The 18,592-nt window shown below is 40.1% G+C and overlaps 3 protein-coding genes across 3 annotated transcripts; 1 reads left to right on the plus strand and 2 right to left on the minus strand.

Moving 5' to 3' along the window:
* Positions 1 to 523: 523 nt before the first annotated feature.
* LOC145463255 (uncharacterized) lies at positions 524 to 8,604 on the minus strand. The gene is made up of 6 exons (XM_081446992.1): positions 8,243 to 8,604; positions 6,998 to 7,734; positions 5,444 to 5,605; positions 3,556 to 4,895; positions 3,209 to 3,369; positions 524 to 2,771 (listed from the first exon to the last, which is right to left on the minus strand). Exons 1-6 carry the CDS (start codon positions 8,338 to 8,340, stop codon positions 2,360 to 2,362), a joined length of 2,910 nt encoding a protein of 969 aa, XP_081303118.1. The 5' UTR covers positions 8,341 to 8,604; the 3' UTR covers positions 524 to 2,359.
* Positions 8,605 to 14,255: 5,651 nt separating this feature from the next.
* Positions 14,256 to 15,692, plus strand: LOC145463747 (uncharacterized). Its single transcript, XM_081447534.1, has 2 exons — positions 14,256 to 14,421; positions 14,697 to 15,692. The coding sequence occupies exons 1-2, from the start codon at positions 14,256 to 14,258 to the stop codon at positions 15,530 to 15,532; spliced, it is 1,002 nt and encodes a 333-aa protein (XP_081303660.1). The 3' UTR covers positions 15,533 to 15,692.
* A 298-nt stretch (positions 15,693 to 15,990) lies between these two features.
* Positions 15,991 to 18,566, minus strand: LOC145463021 (NIF3-like protein 1). Its single transcript, XM_081446718.1, has 3 exons — positions 17,945 to 18,566; positions 17,380 to 17,509; positions 15,991 to 16,813 (listed from the first exon to the last, which is right to left on the minus strand). The coding sequence occupies exons 1-3, from the start codon at positions 18,559 to 18,561 to the stop codon at positions 16,388 to 16,390; spliced, it is 1,173 nt and encodes a 390-aa protein (XP_081302844.1). The 5' UTR covers positions 18,562 to 18,566; the 3' UTR covers positions 15,991 to 16,387.
* Positions 18,567 to 18,592: the final 26 nt, after the last annotated feature.

An 18,592-nucleotide genomic window follows, 5' to 3' on the forward strand; every position in this document is an offset into this window, starting at 1 on the left:
ATTTCTGAAATTTAATTTCAGCAGCTCAACACTCCAGTAGTAGTACCATGGATATGTAGAGCGGATTGCCTCTTGTCAACCTTTACTAAACTTCGGAGCGGAAATTTACAGTAACAGCTTTCAGCAACTTCACCTCTATCGTCAAAAACGTGCCCAATACGTATTACAAAAACAAACATTTGGTCTTATTTACAGTGGCAGAAGTTCTCCTTCGTTTACCTGAAAAAGCACATGGCATGGACGATCGTGGTTGTCACTTTCTCACATTCGATTGGCTCCGAATTGGCATCCTCCATTTTTTTGCGTTTGATGAATTCTTTGATGCTCTCCACTGAAAGACGTTTCGCCTCAAGACCATTTGTTCGTTCAGTCCAAAAGTTCATTATAGGACAGTTCATCCAGATAAGTTGATTTCTTGACGGTGTTTGTTGGCTTCTGATAAAGTTCTGAACTTCTGCATTCAATTCTTTCTGTGCTTTCGGGGGTAAGTTGGCGACTGAAGCAGTTCTGCATGGACATTTCGCCAGGATATTAAAATTCGCTGTTAGAATGTTCACTTTCATCACTCTTAGGAAAACAAAATTTTGCATTCACGTCATTGACTACCGATTTTGCCGAACGCGTAGGGCCATAGGGCCGTACGAGTTTTTCCAGCCCTATCACTTCGACGCGTACGGCCCTCATACGGAACCTTTATTCTTAGGTTTTCCAAGGAAATGGCGCGCGGGGCCGTACGGGTCATATGACAAATCCGGCACATATTTTGAGAAAAAGAAAATCGCCAAGGGAAAAATACGGCACCGAAACTGTGGGATGCTTTAGACGAGAGAAAAATATCCATTAAAAGCATTCTTTTTTTTAAGAAAAATCTTTTAATTTGTTTACTGCCACTGAGGTAACAGCTACATTGAATTAGTACATTCTATACACGTTAACTCTTACATTACACACTAAGGCTGCGGGATAAAATATAAAATAAATTACTTGGGATGAGCCACGTTTGACAAAAATAAAAACAACTCATTAGGTTTTCTTGGTTATAAAACCTTATATAAGCTTTTCCTTCGCCGTGTAGTTACCTTAGTTTTCTAAAAAATATATATATTTAAATACATTATCAATATTTATCAAAATTCCGTTATCAATAAATTAGTCGTCTAATTTCGTCGTATGTATAAAAGTCTCGTCAAAAATGTTAATGAATGTAAAAATATACTATGCTTCCAACGCTAAAGTGACCTCGTGAGCAAAATCGAAATGACACCACAGTGCAACCGAAATAGAACGAAGAAACCTCGCGTCCAAAAAGTTATACTGAGTATGCTTAAAGGAGTCACGGCACTTTGAGCTATTTTGACCACGTACAAAATTGCCTTTAAATTGAAGGAAACGTGAAAATAGTAGCTTACTAAGGGTGCGTTTCTTTACGAAAATCCAAGATTGGATTCTTAAATCCGAAAACGAATTTTGCGTTTCTTTACTAAACAGATCAATCCAAGATCACTGAAGAATCCACTCTGGGAGTGGATTCTTCGGTTCCTTTGACGCACCACGATCCAAGAGATCTTGGATTAATCTGTTTAGAAATGAAACGCACAATCTGTTTTCGGATTTAAGAATCCAATCTTCGGTTTTCTTAAAGAAACGCACCCTAAGATAGAGAAACACTGAAAAGACAAAAATAAACCATAGAGGAACAAGGATGGTTTAGGATGGAGAAGATGAACACTGATTACAATCAACGAACTTGAAAAATCTAGGCTAACTTTTCGAGATCCGCTAACCGCGACGTAGCTCCTTTAAATCCAAGTCACTATATGTGAAAGTCTGACCGAAGGAGAGTTTCCACCCCTATTTGAGCTTTCTACTAAATTTATCCTCTTGAAACAAGTGGTAACTGGTCGTAACTTGACCTAAAGTGCACAACAAAGACGTCGCCTTTCACTTCTGGAGTAAGAGGGGCAGTATGTATTCCTAAAGTAGATTCTAATGACTAGCGTCATCACAGCAACATCTCTGACGTCTTGCTTGTAGCCTACGTAGCTGGTGGGATTTCGCGCTCGAGTGCTTTGTTTCAGCGGCGGAGCCTCTTACGAAATTGGCGAAGCCGCGGGGAAACTGGTGAATGGTCAAGTAATTAGAGGTAACTCCTTCACGGTCTCGTCGCTGACGCTGAAACAAAGCTCTTGCACGCGAGATTCTACCAGCTCCGTAGGCTATTTTGGTTGCTTACTTTTCCGTCCAAAATGGAAATTAATTAGTAACAAGTATTAACTTGAAATGACAACTAGCTATAAGTTACTTGAATGTTGGTTTTAAGTTAGAGCTGCGCATTTGTTTGTCTCTATACTGAGGATTATTAAGAGCGATCCTGATCTTCTTTATGTTGTCTGCTACTCGAAACTCGCGAGACCAGCACTCGAACACTTGGCAACTCATTTGACTCGCCTTTAGTGTCATCACCCAGCGGCAATCCCTGGTAAGTCCCGTGATCGACTTCGTCGTCGCTTGGGTGGCTGACTTGCCGCCGATGCTTTTTACGGCGTGACCGACTGCTTGCCGATCGTTTTGTAGGCATTCGCGCCTCGTTCGTGTTCAGATGTTCCGGAGAGTGATGCTGATCTTGAAGTGAGCGCATAGAAGGCAGCGATGGGACGGAGTTCTGCTGCAAAACTCGAATCAACAGAGCTTTCATTTCCGCCACTTCATTTCTCATGTCTTTAACAGTCTCCTCATGTCGGTTGGATACTTCTGCGAGGTCAGAACGTAATCTGGAAGAAAGCAAGAATAGGATTGAACTGTCCATCAAATGAAGAATAAGATGATAGTCTAAACAAATCTATACCTATAGAGCTAACTAGAAAATGTCTTGAAAGGATGAAAAAACAGGTAACCAGAAGGGTTAGCTACTCAGGCTCCACTTTGCAAGGAGCTAATCCTTAGAGGTTTCAAAGGCACAGTACAAAAGTGTGCTCTTCGCCAGCTACTGGATACAGCATTACTAATGGGCCAACTCGAAGGCGATTTTCAAGCGGAAAGAGTAAAGCAATTTCATTTTTTTATTGGCATCGCATATTTTACTTCAGTTATACCAAACTTTTTCACTATTTGATTTCGAATAACATACGTTAACCCATAAGGAGAAAAACTAGGCTGCCAACAAGTGTAATTTATAACTTGGATTTGCTGATGCGCTTTTTAAATTTACCTTTCAATTTCTCGCCCCAGGTTCCTGTCCGCCTTGCTCGTTCCATTACTCTTTGCTTGCAGCATTTCATAAACCTCATCAACAACGTCTTTGATCTGATGTGTCATGCGCTCTAGAGTACCTGAGCCTGGCTGCGTGGAGTCATCATCGTAGTACATTTCCTGTTAAATTAAAAATCCAAGACTAAGATTATTGTTATACTTCCTAAGGAATTTCTGGTTCCGGACTTTAATACCGGTTACCGAAAACGCGCGGGCTCTGGGGATGACTTTAAACTGATAAGGAATAAAGTGTAATGAGTGAAGGATGTCACGATTGCGTGAGACAAAGATTTTGTGATAATTTACCTCTGGGGCCAGTCTTTGATGAATAAATCTTCTGTGCATCTCACGACTCTTATCCCCCATGTTTTCTTCCATGTTGAGAATGGTGCTTGCACGCTGCATAGCCGCGTTGGCTTTGGCGTTATCATAGACACGCTGAAACGTGTCAGACATGAGAGCAATGAACAGATTTAACATCACAATAGCAGACACTGCTAGATAAGTTCCGCACAGGATTTGTGCCATCAGTCGATCCACTACGAGCAGGGAATCCCAGGGGTAGTTCCCCACGACTGTCAACTGCCACACGGAGTACATGAGGTCGTTAAAGTCCGCCCATCCTTTGCTGTCTTGCCCTGCTTTTTCCATGATCTCGGCGTTCTTTTTACCTCCGAATATGATCCAGAAAGCACACACGTATGGAACGTAAATTTCAAAATAAAGGAATCCAAACTTGAGGGTATCATCTATGATATGTCCGATCATGACAATGAATGGTCCTAAAGTCACAAAACCGCGGAAAACTTTCATCAGTCGAAGCCAGATGAAGATCAAGGCGATCGCGAACACTTTGGGGTGAAGTGAACGCGCCGAGTCATTTTTGAGAACAACTGCAAAAATCCTGGTCACAATGATACCCAGAATCCAGGCATACGTCACCCAGTCAAAATAATTCCATGAATCGTTAAAGTAAGAGATTCCGGAATCAATGATTTCGTTTCGTTCCATTTCGAGGTATTTTCTCTCCTCTGGCCAGCGCGGGTGGCAGTAATGGAGATCTCTGTCAAGCTGGCTGATCCTCCATTTCTTCCATTTTTGATGGAACTTTTTCGACGCTCCGATCTCCAGAAATTCCAGGCAAATAAAATACAAAGTCATCGTACACGCCAGAGTTTCTAAAACAATGCGCCACCAATAGACATCAGGTGGATTGTAATAATCAGAGTCTTCTCCAAGATGGAGCGTCACGCCCAGTGCAGTCCACAGCAGGACAAACAATGCGTGTATGAAGATCATCTTAACTGTTCCACGCCAGCCAAACTGATCCCACTTTACTTCAAGCAGTCGTTTAAACACTGGATGCATAATAAGCTCCATTTGTTTATAATGCACCACGCAGTGCAGCGGAGATCTGGCGCACGACACATACGCGCCTTCCTCGTTGGGTAGGACTGGCTCTAAATGATTCAAGTAGAAATACTGTCGGCGGTTTCCACGGTCTGTACTGTGGAACTGATCTAAAGCTTCTTTGGCCACAGGAGGCATCTTGGATATCATAAAGGACATCACTGAGCTGCCAGTATTGTCCTGTACACCTGCAGGGGCGCCTTGATCTATTAAATATTTAGCTGTCTCGGACCGATCTGTAAACGAACGTAAAATAAAACATGCATGAGGACTGTATGAGCTAAGTATTTCAAAGCTTACTTCTCTGTATTTATTATTCCACGTTAGGAACTCTATGATTTTAATTTATCTTTGTTCTAAAGCGAAGAAGATGAAAACTGGTTTAAATGAACTTTGCAGAGAGTGACAATGTACAACGGGCAACGCTCCTCAATTTGGTGGATAAGTTTTTTGTCCCCTCCTCCTCTGGGACAGAAATAAAACATGGAGCTACAATCAAGACCTCAATTAAACACTGACATACTCGTGAGCAGCAGACTTCAAGTTAGAATAATTGTCTGCTTTTACAGTAGCTCAGCATGTTAAAAATGCAGTGTTTGGAGATGTCTGTTAATTGAGTTTGAATTGTATTTATACCCTGGTTTTGCCTTAAGTAACAATTTAGGACTACTGATGAAACAGTCAAATACTGACATATAGTTGTAAGTACTATGACAATAACAGCTGAGAAGTATCACAGACATGTTAAGAAATTTTCCAGTCTTAATCCAAGAAATGACCATACCTAGCTCAGCTGCAACTTGCAGAGGAGTACGCTTTTTGTAATCTCTATCCTCCATCCTGCCACCAAGCTTCAGTAGAACTTTGAGGGCTCTAGCTGCATCATTCTTCGCTGCATAGTGTGTGGGTGTCTGATTCTCGCCTGCTGTGCATGCATGAAGATCAGCTGTAAGAAAAAATAAAACACATAAATTAGTAAGTGACTTGCAAGGGAATTAAGGTGGGCAGGGAGGCTGTTCTCAAATACTTGCCATGAGGGAACTGACTAATGCAAGTAACTTTAATTCTTTATCTGTTTTTTGTAATAATTGTAACTACAATAAGCATTATAACGACTGGATTGTAGTCCAGATTCTCATAGGAGACCACCACATGATGGGCCATTACTGGAGGTTACAAAAACCAGGGGGCCACTATGCCTATTCACTCCAGTAGCCTGATGGTTGCTGAGGCCCCATTTACATGGTCTCCAGTACCATTGAGCATTCACATGTGAAAACGTAGTCCCTGTAGGCGGAGTCAAAGTTGACCCTGCATGATTATTCATAACTCTTATTGAATAATTAAATGTACAAATATCCCTCTCCCTCGGTCATTTGACCACAGTGGGTTTTGCTGAGTTAATTTTCACTTCTTTGATATGAATTTCTGCTTTTTAAAACCCTAAATCTAGGCATTACATGACACTCGCCACATCGAGAATTGTCCTGGTTAGGCGAGCCAAAGCATTTATACAAAGAAAAGTTGTCCCGCTTCCCAGGGTTACCCTACCTGCTGAGGTGAGACAACTTGTGGTTCATGATCCTCATGTAAACGGTTGGTTGAATTTTGCAAAGAAATAAGCTAAAAGTTACTTTGGCCGGGGTAACTCAGGGGGAGGGTTGTCTCAAGTACCTGAGACCATATAAATGCGGCCTGACTGGGACTCGGGATTGAATGGTCCAGATTATTGCACTGACCTGGCTATTTTTTATTCTTACCCTCATGGGTTCCAATATGCAATATCTCATGTGTGAATCTAGTAAAAGGGGAGGGGAGACATTTTTTTCCTGGATTTCCAACAAATAGAAACCAACTGTATTAGGAGTGTCGTTGTAGGTAATTCAAGTTTTGTGTGTATAGGGCTGAGATTGTGCTATCGCCAAAATGTTTTTTGGATCTGTCTACCGTGAGAACTGTTCTGGAAATCTGACAAACGAATAGCATCCAATCAGGGGAGGGGGGAGGGTAGTTATAATATTTCTCTCTTCCTCAAACTGGGGTAAACTCTAGCACTGTTTCTGTAGGACTCTTTCCTCTGAGTACAGAGGTCACAGCAGTCGCCGTATTGGAGACAACAGACATAGCCAAACTGACAAGTGTTGTGTTTGTGTGTGCTGGGACAATGACTTAGTATCCCATGACGTAAGGTGTTCCATGGTAGAGGTCCACCTCTACAATGTACATGATCTGAATCATTGGGGTAATTTCCTTGATAAAATGCTATCGATTCAGACAATAAGTGTGCTCCAGTGATTAGCCGATAAACAGACAAGACGATCACAAGACTTATACTAACCTTTACTGCTGACAAGAAATTCCACCATCTCAGGATAATCAACTGCTGCAGCAACATGTAAAGGTGTCCGTCCGTATTCATCCCTTTTATTCACGTCCCCGCCGTTTTCCAAAATAAACCTGGCGACATCCACATGCCATATGCGAGCGACTTCATGCAGTACAGTCTGCCCATACCGATCAGTGAAGTTCACATCAGCGCCTTCCCCAAAAAGACCTTCTATAAAATCGAAATCAAGCTCCTGCTCGCGTTCCAGACTTGCTTTTGCCAGCTGGGCGAAGTAAATAATCAAAGTTCTACTGGCTGCGATCGCAGGATGGATTTGCTCTCCTTGTTTCACGGCTGGCATTGGTTTCATGTACGCATTAGTATCGTACATTGCCAGTCGTTCATTTCCTAAGTCCTCGACATCACTATCAAGTACACAAGTCATTTCTGTTTCCACGTGCGAGTTTACTCTCGAGTACATCCCCGATCTGTTCAGCCCGGAAGAGGTTTCCTTCTGCGATCCCCTCATGGAACGCATGTAATCTCTCCATCTTGAAACAACCACCACTTCTTTAGAGACCTTTTGCCAGTTTTCCACTGATTCCGCTCTCTTCCTTGACTTCGTCACATGATTCATTCTGTTCATCTCCATAAAATCACGTCGATGTTCATAATCGCTACTACCGACCGACGTCGCGGGATGAACTCTCCCGTTTCTTGACATCACGAGCTCCTCGGTGCGATCAATCCTGTTAATACGATTTAAAATTCATACAAATTCAGCTATGACTGAAGTGTCATCTTTAGAACATTGATGCTATGAGAAAATTTTAAACTCTTCTTTGCTTGGTTTTAACTTGTAGTTTACTCAAGGCTAATCTTCCTCTTAGTAACACAACATTCGCGAGTGACGTTCTTTTCTGGTCGCCATTTCGTTGTTATGGCAGACCAAACAGTTTGTTGTTGAGCACGTGACTTTGCAATTTTAATGCAAATTAATTAGATTAAAATTGCAAATTTCTCTCGATTTTCCGCGTGCTTTCCTTCTGCCCAACATAACCATTTGCTGATCAATAATTTTCTTAAAGAACCAAAAAGAAATCAAAAGGAATATCGAATATTAAAAGAGATACTGTTTCTTGTAATGCCAGCCATGTCAAGTTGATTTTCGTTGTAGTACGAGTACAAAACTGGTGTACTTTTTACTCGCGGAAAAGTTTACACATGACAAACTGATCGCATAGAAATTACACATACCTCGCAAAATACCTTCCTCCTGTCTGAAATTCTACTTCAGGGAAAACCATTTTACTAGGAACTATAAAATTTCCCGAATGTAACGTCCAAAAGGTCATCTGTGGCCAGCCAAGCTCCGAGTGAAATGAAGTGTTTGTCGGGGAACACAGATTTAAATTCCGTCAGTGTAATTAATCAACTGACGACAAACACTTAATAAGGAAACAGAACAAAGGAAAAACAATAGACTTTGTGTGTTCCTCGCAGGTTCAAGCGTGCCATTTTCAGCCCAACTTCGTCACGTGCTCAGCAACCATAACAGCTCTTTATTCTCTCCTTTGCAAGCTTGTAATCGCAGGTAAAACATCCAATTACGCCACGTGGATAGCATGTTATTAAGGTAAAGGTAAGGTAAAGTCTGCATACGAGCCAAGTGGCCCATCAGGCCGGAGCTTATCCCGGTTTCTGTAGCATGAAGCGACTAGGAGTATTTCTACTCCCCCCTGGATGGGATGCTAGTCCATCGCAGGGTTACCCCCAGCATTAAGTTCGCCGGTACCCATTTATACACCTGGGTGGAGAGAGGCACTGTGAGAGTAAAGTGTCTTGCCCAAGAACACAGCACAATGTCCCCGGCCAGGGCTCGAACCCGGACCGGAGACGAGCGCACTAACCATGAGGCCACCGCGCCTTATTAAGACTGCTCAGTAATTCTCAGTCTCTGGGGCGGTTTCTTTTCTAGCCCGTCTTGGCCGTTTCTGTAAATACGCAAAACTGTGATCTTATATTCCGTGTACCTCTGAATATTAAGGAGCGCAGTGTTACTGAAAACCAGTTTAATTCGCCGTTACTTTGAACAAACACATTTGAGAAGCTCTCGTGATGTATGTTAAAATTGAATTAATTCTGTTTCTTTTTCGAATATTCTCCAACCAGAATGATTAAGCGTCAGAGTTTAATTGTCTTCTAGATGATTTGTACTCAAAAAATATATATATATATTTGTCGGCTTAGGACAGAAGCATATCTCCTAGTAGGTGATATGCTTCTGCTTAGGATTATAGAGCGTGCCTGTTGAGTAGTTTGGTTTTGAAAATGGTACACAAAAGATAGCATAAAAACAGTGAAAGTTTTGACTACAAATATTCTGGTCAGGCAAGAGTTCCAAATTAGATCGCATCTGTATAAAATTCTCTTGGCTTTAGTAATTACTCAGCTACGTTGTAACCCGGACTGAACTAGCTACTGATCATGACGACACCAGAATTTTCCACAATCGATTAGTCTTTTATTTCGGTCTAACCTACAGAACAGGTAATTTTTTTGCGTATTTTTTCGCCTAAAATACGCAAAAAAATTACGCCTGTTCTGTAGGCTAATTTCAGTCAGGAGAATTTTAGTCTGTACTTAGCTGCCTACATCGTTAAAAAGTTTGCTTCGTAAAACAGGGTGAAACATCACTGGACAGCTCACATGATTTGGCATGGGTTCTAAAATGTCATGGATTACTGAAATTTGCATTATTACAGGTAATTTGCCTTCCGAGGCTTGATCAGTTTGACTGGCATGCAAAAAAAAGCGAAAAAGGGAAAAAAAAATTAAGACCTGAGGATTCGACAGCAAATCTTCAATCCGTTTATGCAGTCCGCCAGCCTTTTATCTCTAAATTTGGAGGACTGAATTTTTTCGCCAATCTAAAAGTACACTTTGAAGGACTTCTGGAAAATCCAGATCACGACGGTAAATGATCCAAGAATGAGCTGAACGGGTGACACACTGCACATGTAACAGGTTCTTTACCTGTTGCCACGTGTAAAGGATGATAAGTTAATAATACGCATGTGTGCTGTCTGTACACATAAAAGAAAACTGACACTAAATATAGCGAAAACTGAACAGGTACTTGGGCTGAGTTTTCATCCTCTCATCTCACATAGCTGAAGGAGCTAAAGGAAAATGCTTTTCCCTTTCCTCCTCTTGGGCCTTATTATTAGTTTTCACAAAACGAGGGAACATTGACGCGGAAACATTTTTGTCAGCTAGCCTCCAAATGTTCTTGAGTGAGTACAAAGAGGACGGGGGGGGAGGGGGGGGAGTGAAATGTTCCTGCAAACATTCAGGAGCATTTTTCTTTCCTGTTCAGAAACGAAATTTGCCTGCGGAAAAAATGTCCCGTTTGCGCCCAAAAGTGGATGCAATTTTGGGAAATGAAGTTTCATCGTTTGCTTCGGGACTACCTCTATAAAGCTCCAAAAAGGCATGACTAAACGTCAGCTTTGACGACGGAATTCTTACAGCATGTTTTCATCTGTCAGGACACAGCTAATTAGTACACTGAAGAAAAAAGCTTTTGGGGGAAAGAACTACAGGTATGTAATGAAGACATAATATTGAAGGTTAATGTTAATATAAAGGGAATCAGTAACATAACTGACCATAAAAGCCAAAGAAATTGGCCATGAATACACACGTGTTGACAAAACAGTGGAACAGGTTGGAAGACAACCTGTTTTAACCCATTAGAAGCCACGTGTTGTCCAGCGTGATGGTTTAAATCGCCAGTACATCAGCAACAGACAGTCTGTTTAGTGTTATGTGACATTAATTGTTTTTCTTTTCCATTAGACCAATCGACTGTTGGTTTCCTTATTGAGTGCTCAACTGTCCTAATTAATTTTATTATTTTGCGAATGAAAAAACAAGGTAAAGATTCTCGTTTTAATTACAAACACGCTTTGAGAGACTTTAGGAGAGCTGCAAAGAGTTTGTGTGCAATCGAAACGTGGGTGGTTGTCAGTTGGAAAGTGATTTCAGCGCTTCTAAAATGAATATCTTCTATAGATAAGTGACCTGATGTCGCCTATTCTGACAGAGCACAAAATGCTCTCGCTATAATGCATATATAGCGACAGGGAGGCGATATTCTTCAGTAATGTTGTAGGAATGTTAATGGTGGGTGGCGACATGATAGCGCGGGGGAATTTGCAGTGATCAGTATCCCCTCGGCAGATAAGATTCAGGGACGCGACGCGAGTGAGACTAAACCATTAATACGGTGAGACCGTCTGACTCCGTTCAAAATAAACCATTAGTATGCTTTTTTTTTTTTTTTTATTATTATTATTATTATTATTATTAATTACCTATTTTTTACAGCACGCATACTTACATTATTAATTACAAAAAAATACGTATAAAACTACAACAATACAGCTACTTACGCTAATTACAACTTGCTATAATTACAATGCTTGACGAAAACAACAGTATTATTTAAACCGCTTACGTTACACTACTTTTTAATCGCGGACAATTACTATAAACTTTTACTACGGTTACTAGAACTAGTGAAAACTGCAAAAAAAAAAAAAAAAAAAAAAAAAAATGACAAAAAAGCGACAATTTACAGTATATTTAGCTATATTTACAGTTTAACTTGCGACGCGAGTGAGACTAAACCATTAATACGGTGAGACCGTCTGACTCCGTTCAAAATAAACCATTAGTATGCTTACATAGCAGCAGATGATTGGCTTTTTTTACCCGAGAGTTAGTACTGGAAATACTTCCCTTAAGGAAATAAAGCTCGGGATAAATAATGCATTTGAACAAAAATCGAATGTACTAGCGGATCTCCAACCTGACAAAATAATGCTTTTTCCTTTACCTGCTCCGAGCCATTCGTACACAACTTAGCTTCAGTGAAATAAGTGAATAATGGATGTTTTAAATTGATTTCCGCGCGGCCGGAAAGATCTTCACTGGTACAAGGAGGCCTTGAAATATCAATGCTTGTCCAGTGCGGCGATTTAAGGCGGGGTCTGCATTTTTGAGCGAAGGAGGTTTCATGACTCGAAATCTATCGTGGCCGAAATCTAAGAAGCAGATTACTTCTCTTTTTAAGAGCGACCGTAAAGCAGAAATATGTTTAACTTTGTGAGAGATTAAAGCATAATGCGCGGAAAAAAAAAGCTATTCTTTCCTGGTGAAAGTGTTATGAAGTTCAATAATTTTTTATGGAATTTAGTATTTTTGGTTCGTGATCACCAATCGTTGATCATTTTGTAGCCACTACGTTAGTTTATCAAGAGTACTTAAGCTCCAAATAATACCCCATCGATGGTCATGTTTGGGTTCGTCTACTGTCCTTGGTCTGAATCTCCCGCAAGGATCCTGTTTACGTTTCTTGTTCTCTAAATTTTAGTTTGTCTAGTTTCTATTGGTTGTTTAAATAACTTTGTAGTTCGCTTCTGAAAGTCGTGAGAAAATGTTTGGGTTAGTGTCCTGTAAAGATGTTTTATCTGCAAGATCTGTCGTCTCGAGTGGCCCACACATGGCTACCGATATCGTTTTTAAGTGCGTGTGCATTTGTTAGTAGTAGAAGAAGAAGTAGAAGAAGAAGTTGTAGAAGTTAGAAGGAGAACGTGCAAGATAGACTTCCAAGAAATAAAAGCCTCAGAAACACTCTCTCGCTTGGGCGATAGAGGGATTTCTAATACAAGGAATGTCGGCTGGAATGAAACAAGGATTTCGTGTTGTGGTTAAAATAAAAAAAAAAAAAGGTTAAGGTCGCAGAAATTAAGATTGCAATAAATTGATATCACAGAGATTAATGACACTCAATAAAATTAATGCGACTAAAAAGAGCACGAGTTTTGTATAATTCGAGTTAATTTCATATTGCGTTAATTTCAAACCTATAAAGAAAGGTAAGCCTGACAAAGGCGCGATTTGATTGACGTTTCTCCCTAGAATGACACTTCTGACCCACGCCAAAATTGACAATTTGTCTGCAATTTAGCTTATCAGAATTCAACTGCCGTTCTTTTCTCTCTCTCTTTTGCATCGTAGACGAAATGAACAGTTACCAGTCGCCTTCTCGGGCCAGGCATTTTCCAGGCTTAAGTTTTTCTCTTTCTTTCCCATAAATCCTTTGTAATACTGAGCTTTCTTCGTTTGCACCCACAGCTCTATTTCAGTCCCTTCTTAACAAGTTAAAGTTATCTTGTAGTCGCATTTTTCCTCAATGTCTATGAAGTCTCCCATCTTTTCGCTTTTCAACAGTTTTTGAAGCGTTTAAAGGCTAGACTCATCAACTGTGTGACTCCTTGGTACGTCCAGGGGCGTAGCTCCCTTTAAGTTAGTAAGCCCGGGCTTACAAACTTTTCTCGGTATATATTTATTTTTTCTTGGAATGTTCTTTTTTTTTGTTTCATAGAACTAGTTTTCTGGGTGACTTTGTTAAGAAAACGTAGAAGGAAAGAAAATTGCGAAAAAATAAAAACCCACTCAAGGAAACCATCTAAGTGCTCGTGTCCTCAACCTTCTTTTCGGGTTTCTTTCCCACGTCAAGTTCTGTGTTTAGATTAAATGTAATGCGTGCACAAGTGGTTGCGGGTTTTGTTAAAAGTTTTCACTGTTTTATCTAATATGAGAAGCAATGCTTTCGCAGTATTTGTATCGGGTTGAACGTTTTTAGGTATTTGTACAATGTTCGACAAGGCCTGCCCGCTAGACGTATCAATTTTACTTTGCAGAAAGAGGGGAAAAAAAACCGAAAGTAATCATGATAGCGAAAAATTGATTGGTTTCTGATTGGCCACTTTAAAATGATAAAAACATATAAGACACCTTGAGTTGTAATAAAGCATGAATTGAACAAATCATAGGCCTACTTGACTTCCCCCATCCCCACCATCCCCGGCCGCACCACACTTACGAGGTATGGAACGGGCTTGCAAGCCAAAAATGGCTAGCTACGCTCCCTAAATTTAGACAGTCTCGACGATTTGGTCGATAACCCGGCCGTGAGACGTTTGATTCAGACGTCTTTCGCACATTTAAATCAGTTTTACATGAAAAATGTTGCGTTTATAAGCCAGTTTGTATACTAGGCGTCTTAGCGTCGCGACGAGAATATCTGACGTCTACGTCCAAAATGTATAAAAGGAGAACTCTCCCTTTCTCTACATCCAGTTTTCCTCACTTGAGATTGTTCGTGCCATCACAACAGTTAACGATGAATTTTTCTGCAATGGCAATGTTGGCCTTCACTTTTCTTGTAGTATGCGCTGTTTTGAGTTCCGCAAATTTGGCTGATAGTGGGAATGACACAACCCTGTTAAACTATGTCAAAGAACTTACAGAGGATCTAGGTATTTTACCAGCACACCAAAATGTTCGGTTTACGTTTGACAAAGGTGAGATCAATTTCCACACATTCATTATTTTATAAGGGACTGCTCATCACAGAAGGAAATTACTCTTGTGGATTTCAAAACTAAGAATTAAGCTCAAAAGGTGCATGTTAATAGCAAAGTTGATTTCAGAACTATAAAAGAAGTCGGAATTCACCTTGTTAAAAATGATCTCAGCCCTGTTTTAATAGGGCTTTGTAGGTTTTTCGTGTTTTGTTCAACTGTCTTCCATAAGTAAAAAGAAAAAAATTGTTTCTTCGTTGTCATTTATATTTCAGATTTTTTTCGTCGAAACACTAACGCTAGCGACAAGACAAAGCTCACAGCAGTCTTTGATCCCTTTGCGATCGACATGGCCAGCACTTTCAAAGTCCAGTTGGCGTTCGTGAAATTTCACAATCATAAGGTCATTTACGATCTTAACATGGAAGAGGAAAGCGGGCTTAGCCAGGCGTGGAACACACGGGGCGTCCCTGAAAACACTACACGTACCACGGACTTGTACGATATTACTTGGATTTTGGAGCAGTGGAAAGAACCAGAAGATCATGCAAAGTTGAAAGTTGACTTTAACATCACACAGTCTGCGTGGAAACAACCTAGAGAACTGGTTCTAAAAACTTGGAGCAAAGCTATCAAAGGTCAAGCGTGGAAACAATACGGACCTGTTTTCCTTCTTGCGTACTTCAAGGGCGTTTCCACGAAGATAACGAGCCCACTTCACAGTGCTGTGAACGCGCACCATTACAAACTTCGCAGTGGCGGTAGAAAACCAACTTGTAAACTTTACAGTTTCAGAGCGACCTTTGCTGAGTTAGGACTGTCCAATGTATTTGTGATGCCAACAAAAACCATTGACTTCTTTTCATGCTATGGTCAGTGTGACGTAACCGGCAGCGTGAACTCGCACCCAAGTTTTGTGTCAACACATGCTTGGATATTGGAAATTGCGAGAAGCAGGCTCTCTAATCCATCAATTCAGAAAATGTACTTAAAATCAAAGTGCGTGCCAACTGCATTACAAGGAATGGACGTCTGGAGAAAGGAAGACGATGGAAGTTTTACACTCCAACATATTCCAGACTTAACAGCAGCAGCCTGTGGCTGCCGCTAATATTACAGCAGAACTTTTTACAAAGGTTTTGTTGTATTTCAATGACATTTCCAAATGAACTATGACTAGGAAACAGTCTAGAGTTTGCCTGGTTTGCAAACCGCATATATTTTAAGCTAATTAGTTACATCATTATTACATAAATAATTTCTCTACCTTTTTTTTCCTCGCTCAATTAAACAAAGAAATTAAATTTGTTAGGCACATTTAGGAAATTTAAGCAGTCAACAGTTTGCCTGGTTTGCAGACCACACACGTTTAATCTACAGTTAGAGTTTTTTGCCTGGAAAAAGTTTTCGAAGCTGTATGTAATTAGTTTTTATCCAACGAAAAGTTTACAGCCAAAATAAAAAACAAACAATGCTAAACAAGTTTGTTTCAAGTGGCAATGTTTGAGACAAACTGAACTTGAACACGACACAATCACTGTACAAATGGAGTTCTATAAAGTTTAGAAATTTGTTGGGGGAGTTTTAATACTTCAATAAAGTTGTGTTAAATTGCATCTTCTTGTCAAATAATCATTTGGCAAATTTCCTTGTTTATATTGATAATAATAATTATTGTAGTAATGGCCCAACAATAAATAAATTATAAGTAAATGGCCCAACAAGCACAGACCCACGTCCTGAAAAGATAGTCTCTTTTCCTACCATATTATTTTGTCCTTTCCAACTAAATATTCCAATACAGTAAAATGAAAGAGTTGATGATCATTTTGTGTCAGACAAATAAACAATAAAACTATTTTTCCTATGTGCATCCACCATCTGAAAATGAAAGGTTGAAGCAGTAGTTTGATGAAGAGATAGCTTACTTCAACATTTTTTTCCAATCTGTGTTACAAACAGTTCACTACAATATTTGAAGAGGGTCCATATCAAAAGAAGAAACAAAGATATTAATCTTTTCATCTAACAAGACATTCAACTTGCTTTTAAATTCTGTCAGGAATCCACGTTCTGTGTTGCTGTGTTCACATAAGATCACATGCACTCCCTGTGACACTCCATCAAGTACCTCATGATGGGACATCTCCCCTGTCAGATACACATCTGCTTTAATCCCATGTAGCACACTAGCTCCGGACCCAGCACACAATGCAACAGTTTGAATGTGACTTTGAAGAGGACTTCCTTGTTGAGGCATGTCAGTATGTGCCAAAGCAAGACGAACATGTTTGAGGTTAAGATGGTTTTTAATGCGGTTTATCAACTCAGACAAAGTAACTGGTGAGTGTAAAGTACAAAGCCGTCCTTGACCAGTACCCAAGATTGGAATCTGAAAATGTGTTAAAGTTTTTAATGGAAGATGTATAACTAAAAAGCTTTTGTTTAACAAGTGTAAAATGGAACAAATTCTGCTAGGTTTTGCTTCATAGCAACAAACTAGCAAAGATCTGGGGGGGGGGGACTCCCCCCTAAAAAATGACAGAACATCTCATGGGAAACTATAAAAAGAAACTCCACAGGATACCAGAATCTTGTTGTGGCAGTTTAATATTTAAGATTTAGTACCCAAGTAATACCAAATCTAACCCCCTAAAAGTTATGACTAGTTGTACCTATCGATAAGTGTCAAGAGTGAATTGAGTTAGTAAACAAGAGTCGATTGGATTTTGTAATATCTATTTGGGATACTTCTAGTATAACAGGTGTTAAAATCAATTTTTTTTAGTTTATGTTTAAATACCATATCTAACCCCCTAAAAGTTATGATGAGTTACAATTATATTGGGGAGTCCCTCCCCAAAGAATAGGAATTTGTAGTGGAGTCCCCCAAGAAGACATATGAGATAATACCCAGAAAAATGAAAAAAGGCAACATGTAATAGATGAATAGGTTACCTGTCCAAGAGGAAACATTTCTGTGTTGCTAGCAGCTTCAGGAAACTGAGATGTCAGCATCTGAAGGGTGTTGACAAGTCCATTCTCAGAGCAAAGTATTGATATCTTTTCTTCAGCTAAGTCAGGTGGTCTGCAAAATAATCACAATTAAGCCTTGAGTGTAAAAATAACATAAGGTACTATAGTGATATTCACTCCATGCAACATCCCTACAGGGTATTATGAGAATTACATTTACCATGATGGCAAGTCCAAGATGAAACTATGAGTGAAACCATCTGCTAAAAATAGTTTGATTTTTTACGACCATCATCAATGTGGGGAGTGTTTTTGTTAAATTCCCCATGTTGTTGGCATTTTACATCGTCAAATACCTCACAAATCAGGACTTCATAGCCTGAGGGTGTCTAACTCCCTAGTCTCTACACTTTTAATAAGGATAATAATCTTCAACATTTTTCACTTTGGCACAGTGTAAGTGTCTTACTGAGTATTTCAAGCATTTTGCCCTCACAAATTTGAATCCAATTCTCACCACAATCTCTTGCAGGGGATTCCTTCTAACCTTGTTATAGTTTCCCACTCAATTCTCTCAACTCCTCCAAGTCCCCTGAGGCTGTCTTGAAGCCTTATTGCTCTATCTGGCTCTTGATTGGTCAACACTCTTGTTACTAGTTTATATTGGCTGGCCCCAGGACTCGACGCTTTTGAGTATTGAAGTGGCTCCACCCTCGCATTTCCCAAACCTGAAGCAAGCCAGTCGTTAACACCGTTTTTCACGGCATCAAAAGCCGTATGTGGAGAGTACACAGCAATTCTGTTTTCGATCATTTTAACAATAATTCTCTCCTTGAACTTGCTAGAAGTGAGGCGCTTTAACGGAGCAAAGATGGGTGGATGATAAGAGATAACCATGTTCACTTCTTTGTCGACTGCTTCTTGCGCCACTTTCTCGGTTAAATCATTCGTGAGAAGAATTGATGTTACAGAATGAGGCTGCGAAGGCTCCACGAGTAATCCCACGTTGTCCCAGTTTTCTGCCAGATGTAAAGGCGCGAACCTGTTTAGCCTCGTGACAACCTCTTTGAGATCCATCGTACTATGATAACAAGCTGCTGACGAGTAAATATTCTTAAACAATCTTTTTAGGGTCGCGGACGACCTATAGACGTAAAAATACATGTGTCTGATCGCACAAATCTTTCCAACAAAG

The sequence above is a fragment of the Orbicella franksi genome, chromosome 12 (assembly GCF_964199315.1).
Source record: "Orbicella franksi chromosome 12, jaOrbFran1.1, whole genome shotgun sequence".
Taxonomy (NCBI): Eukaryota; Metazoa; Cnidaria; class Anthozoa; order Scleractinia; family Merulinidae; genus Orbicella; species Orbicella franksi.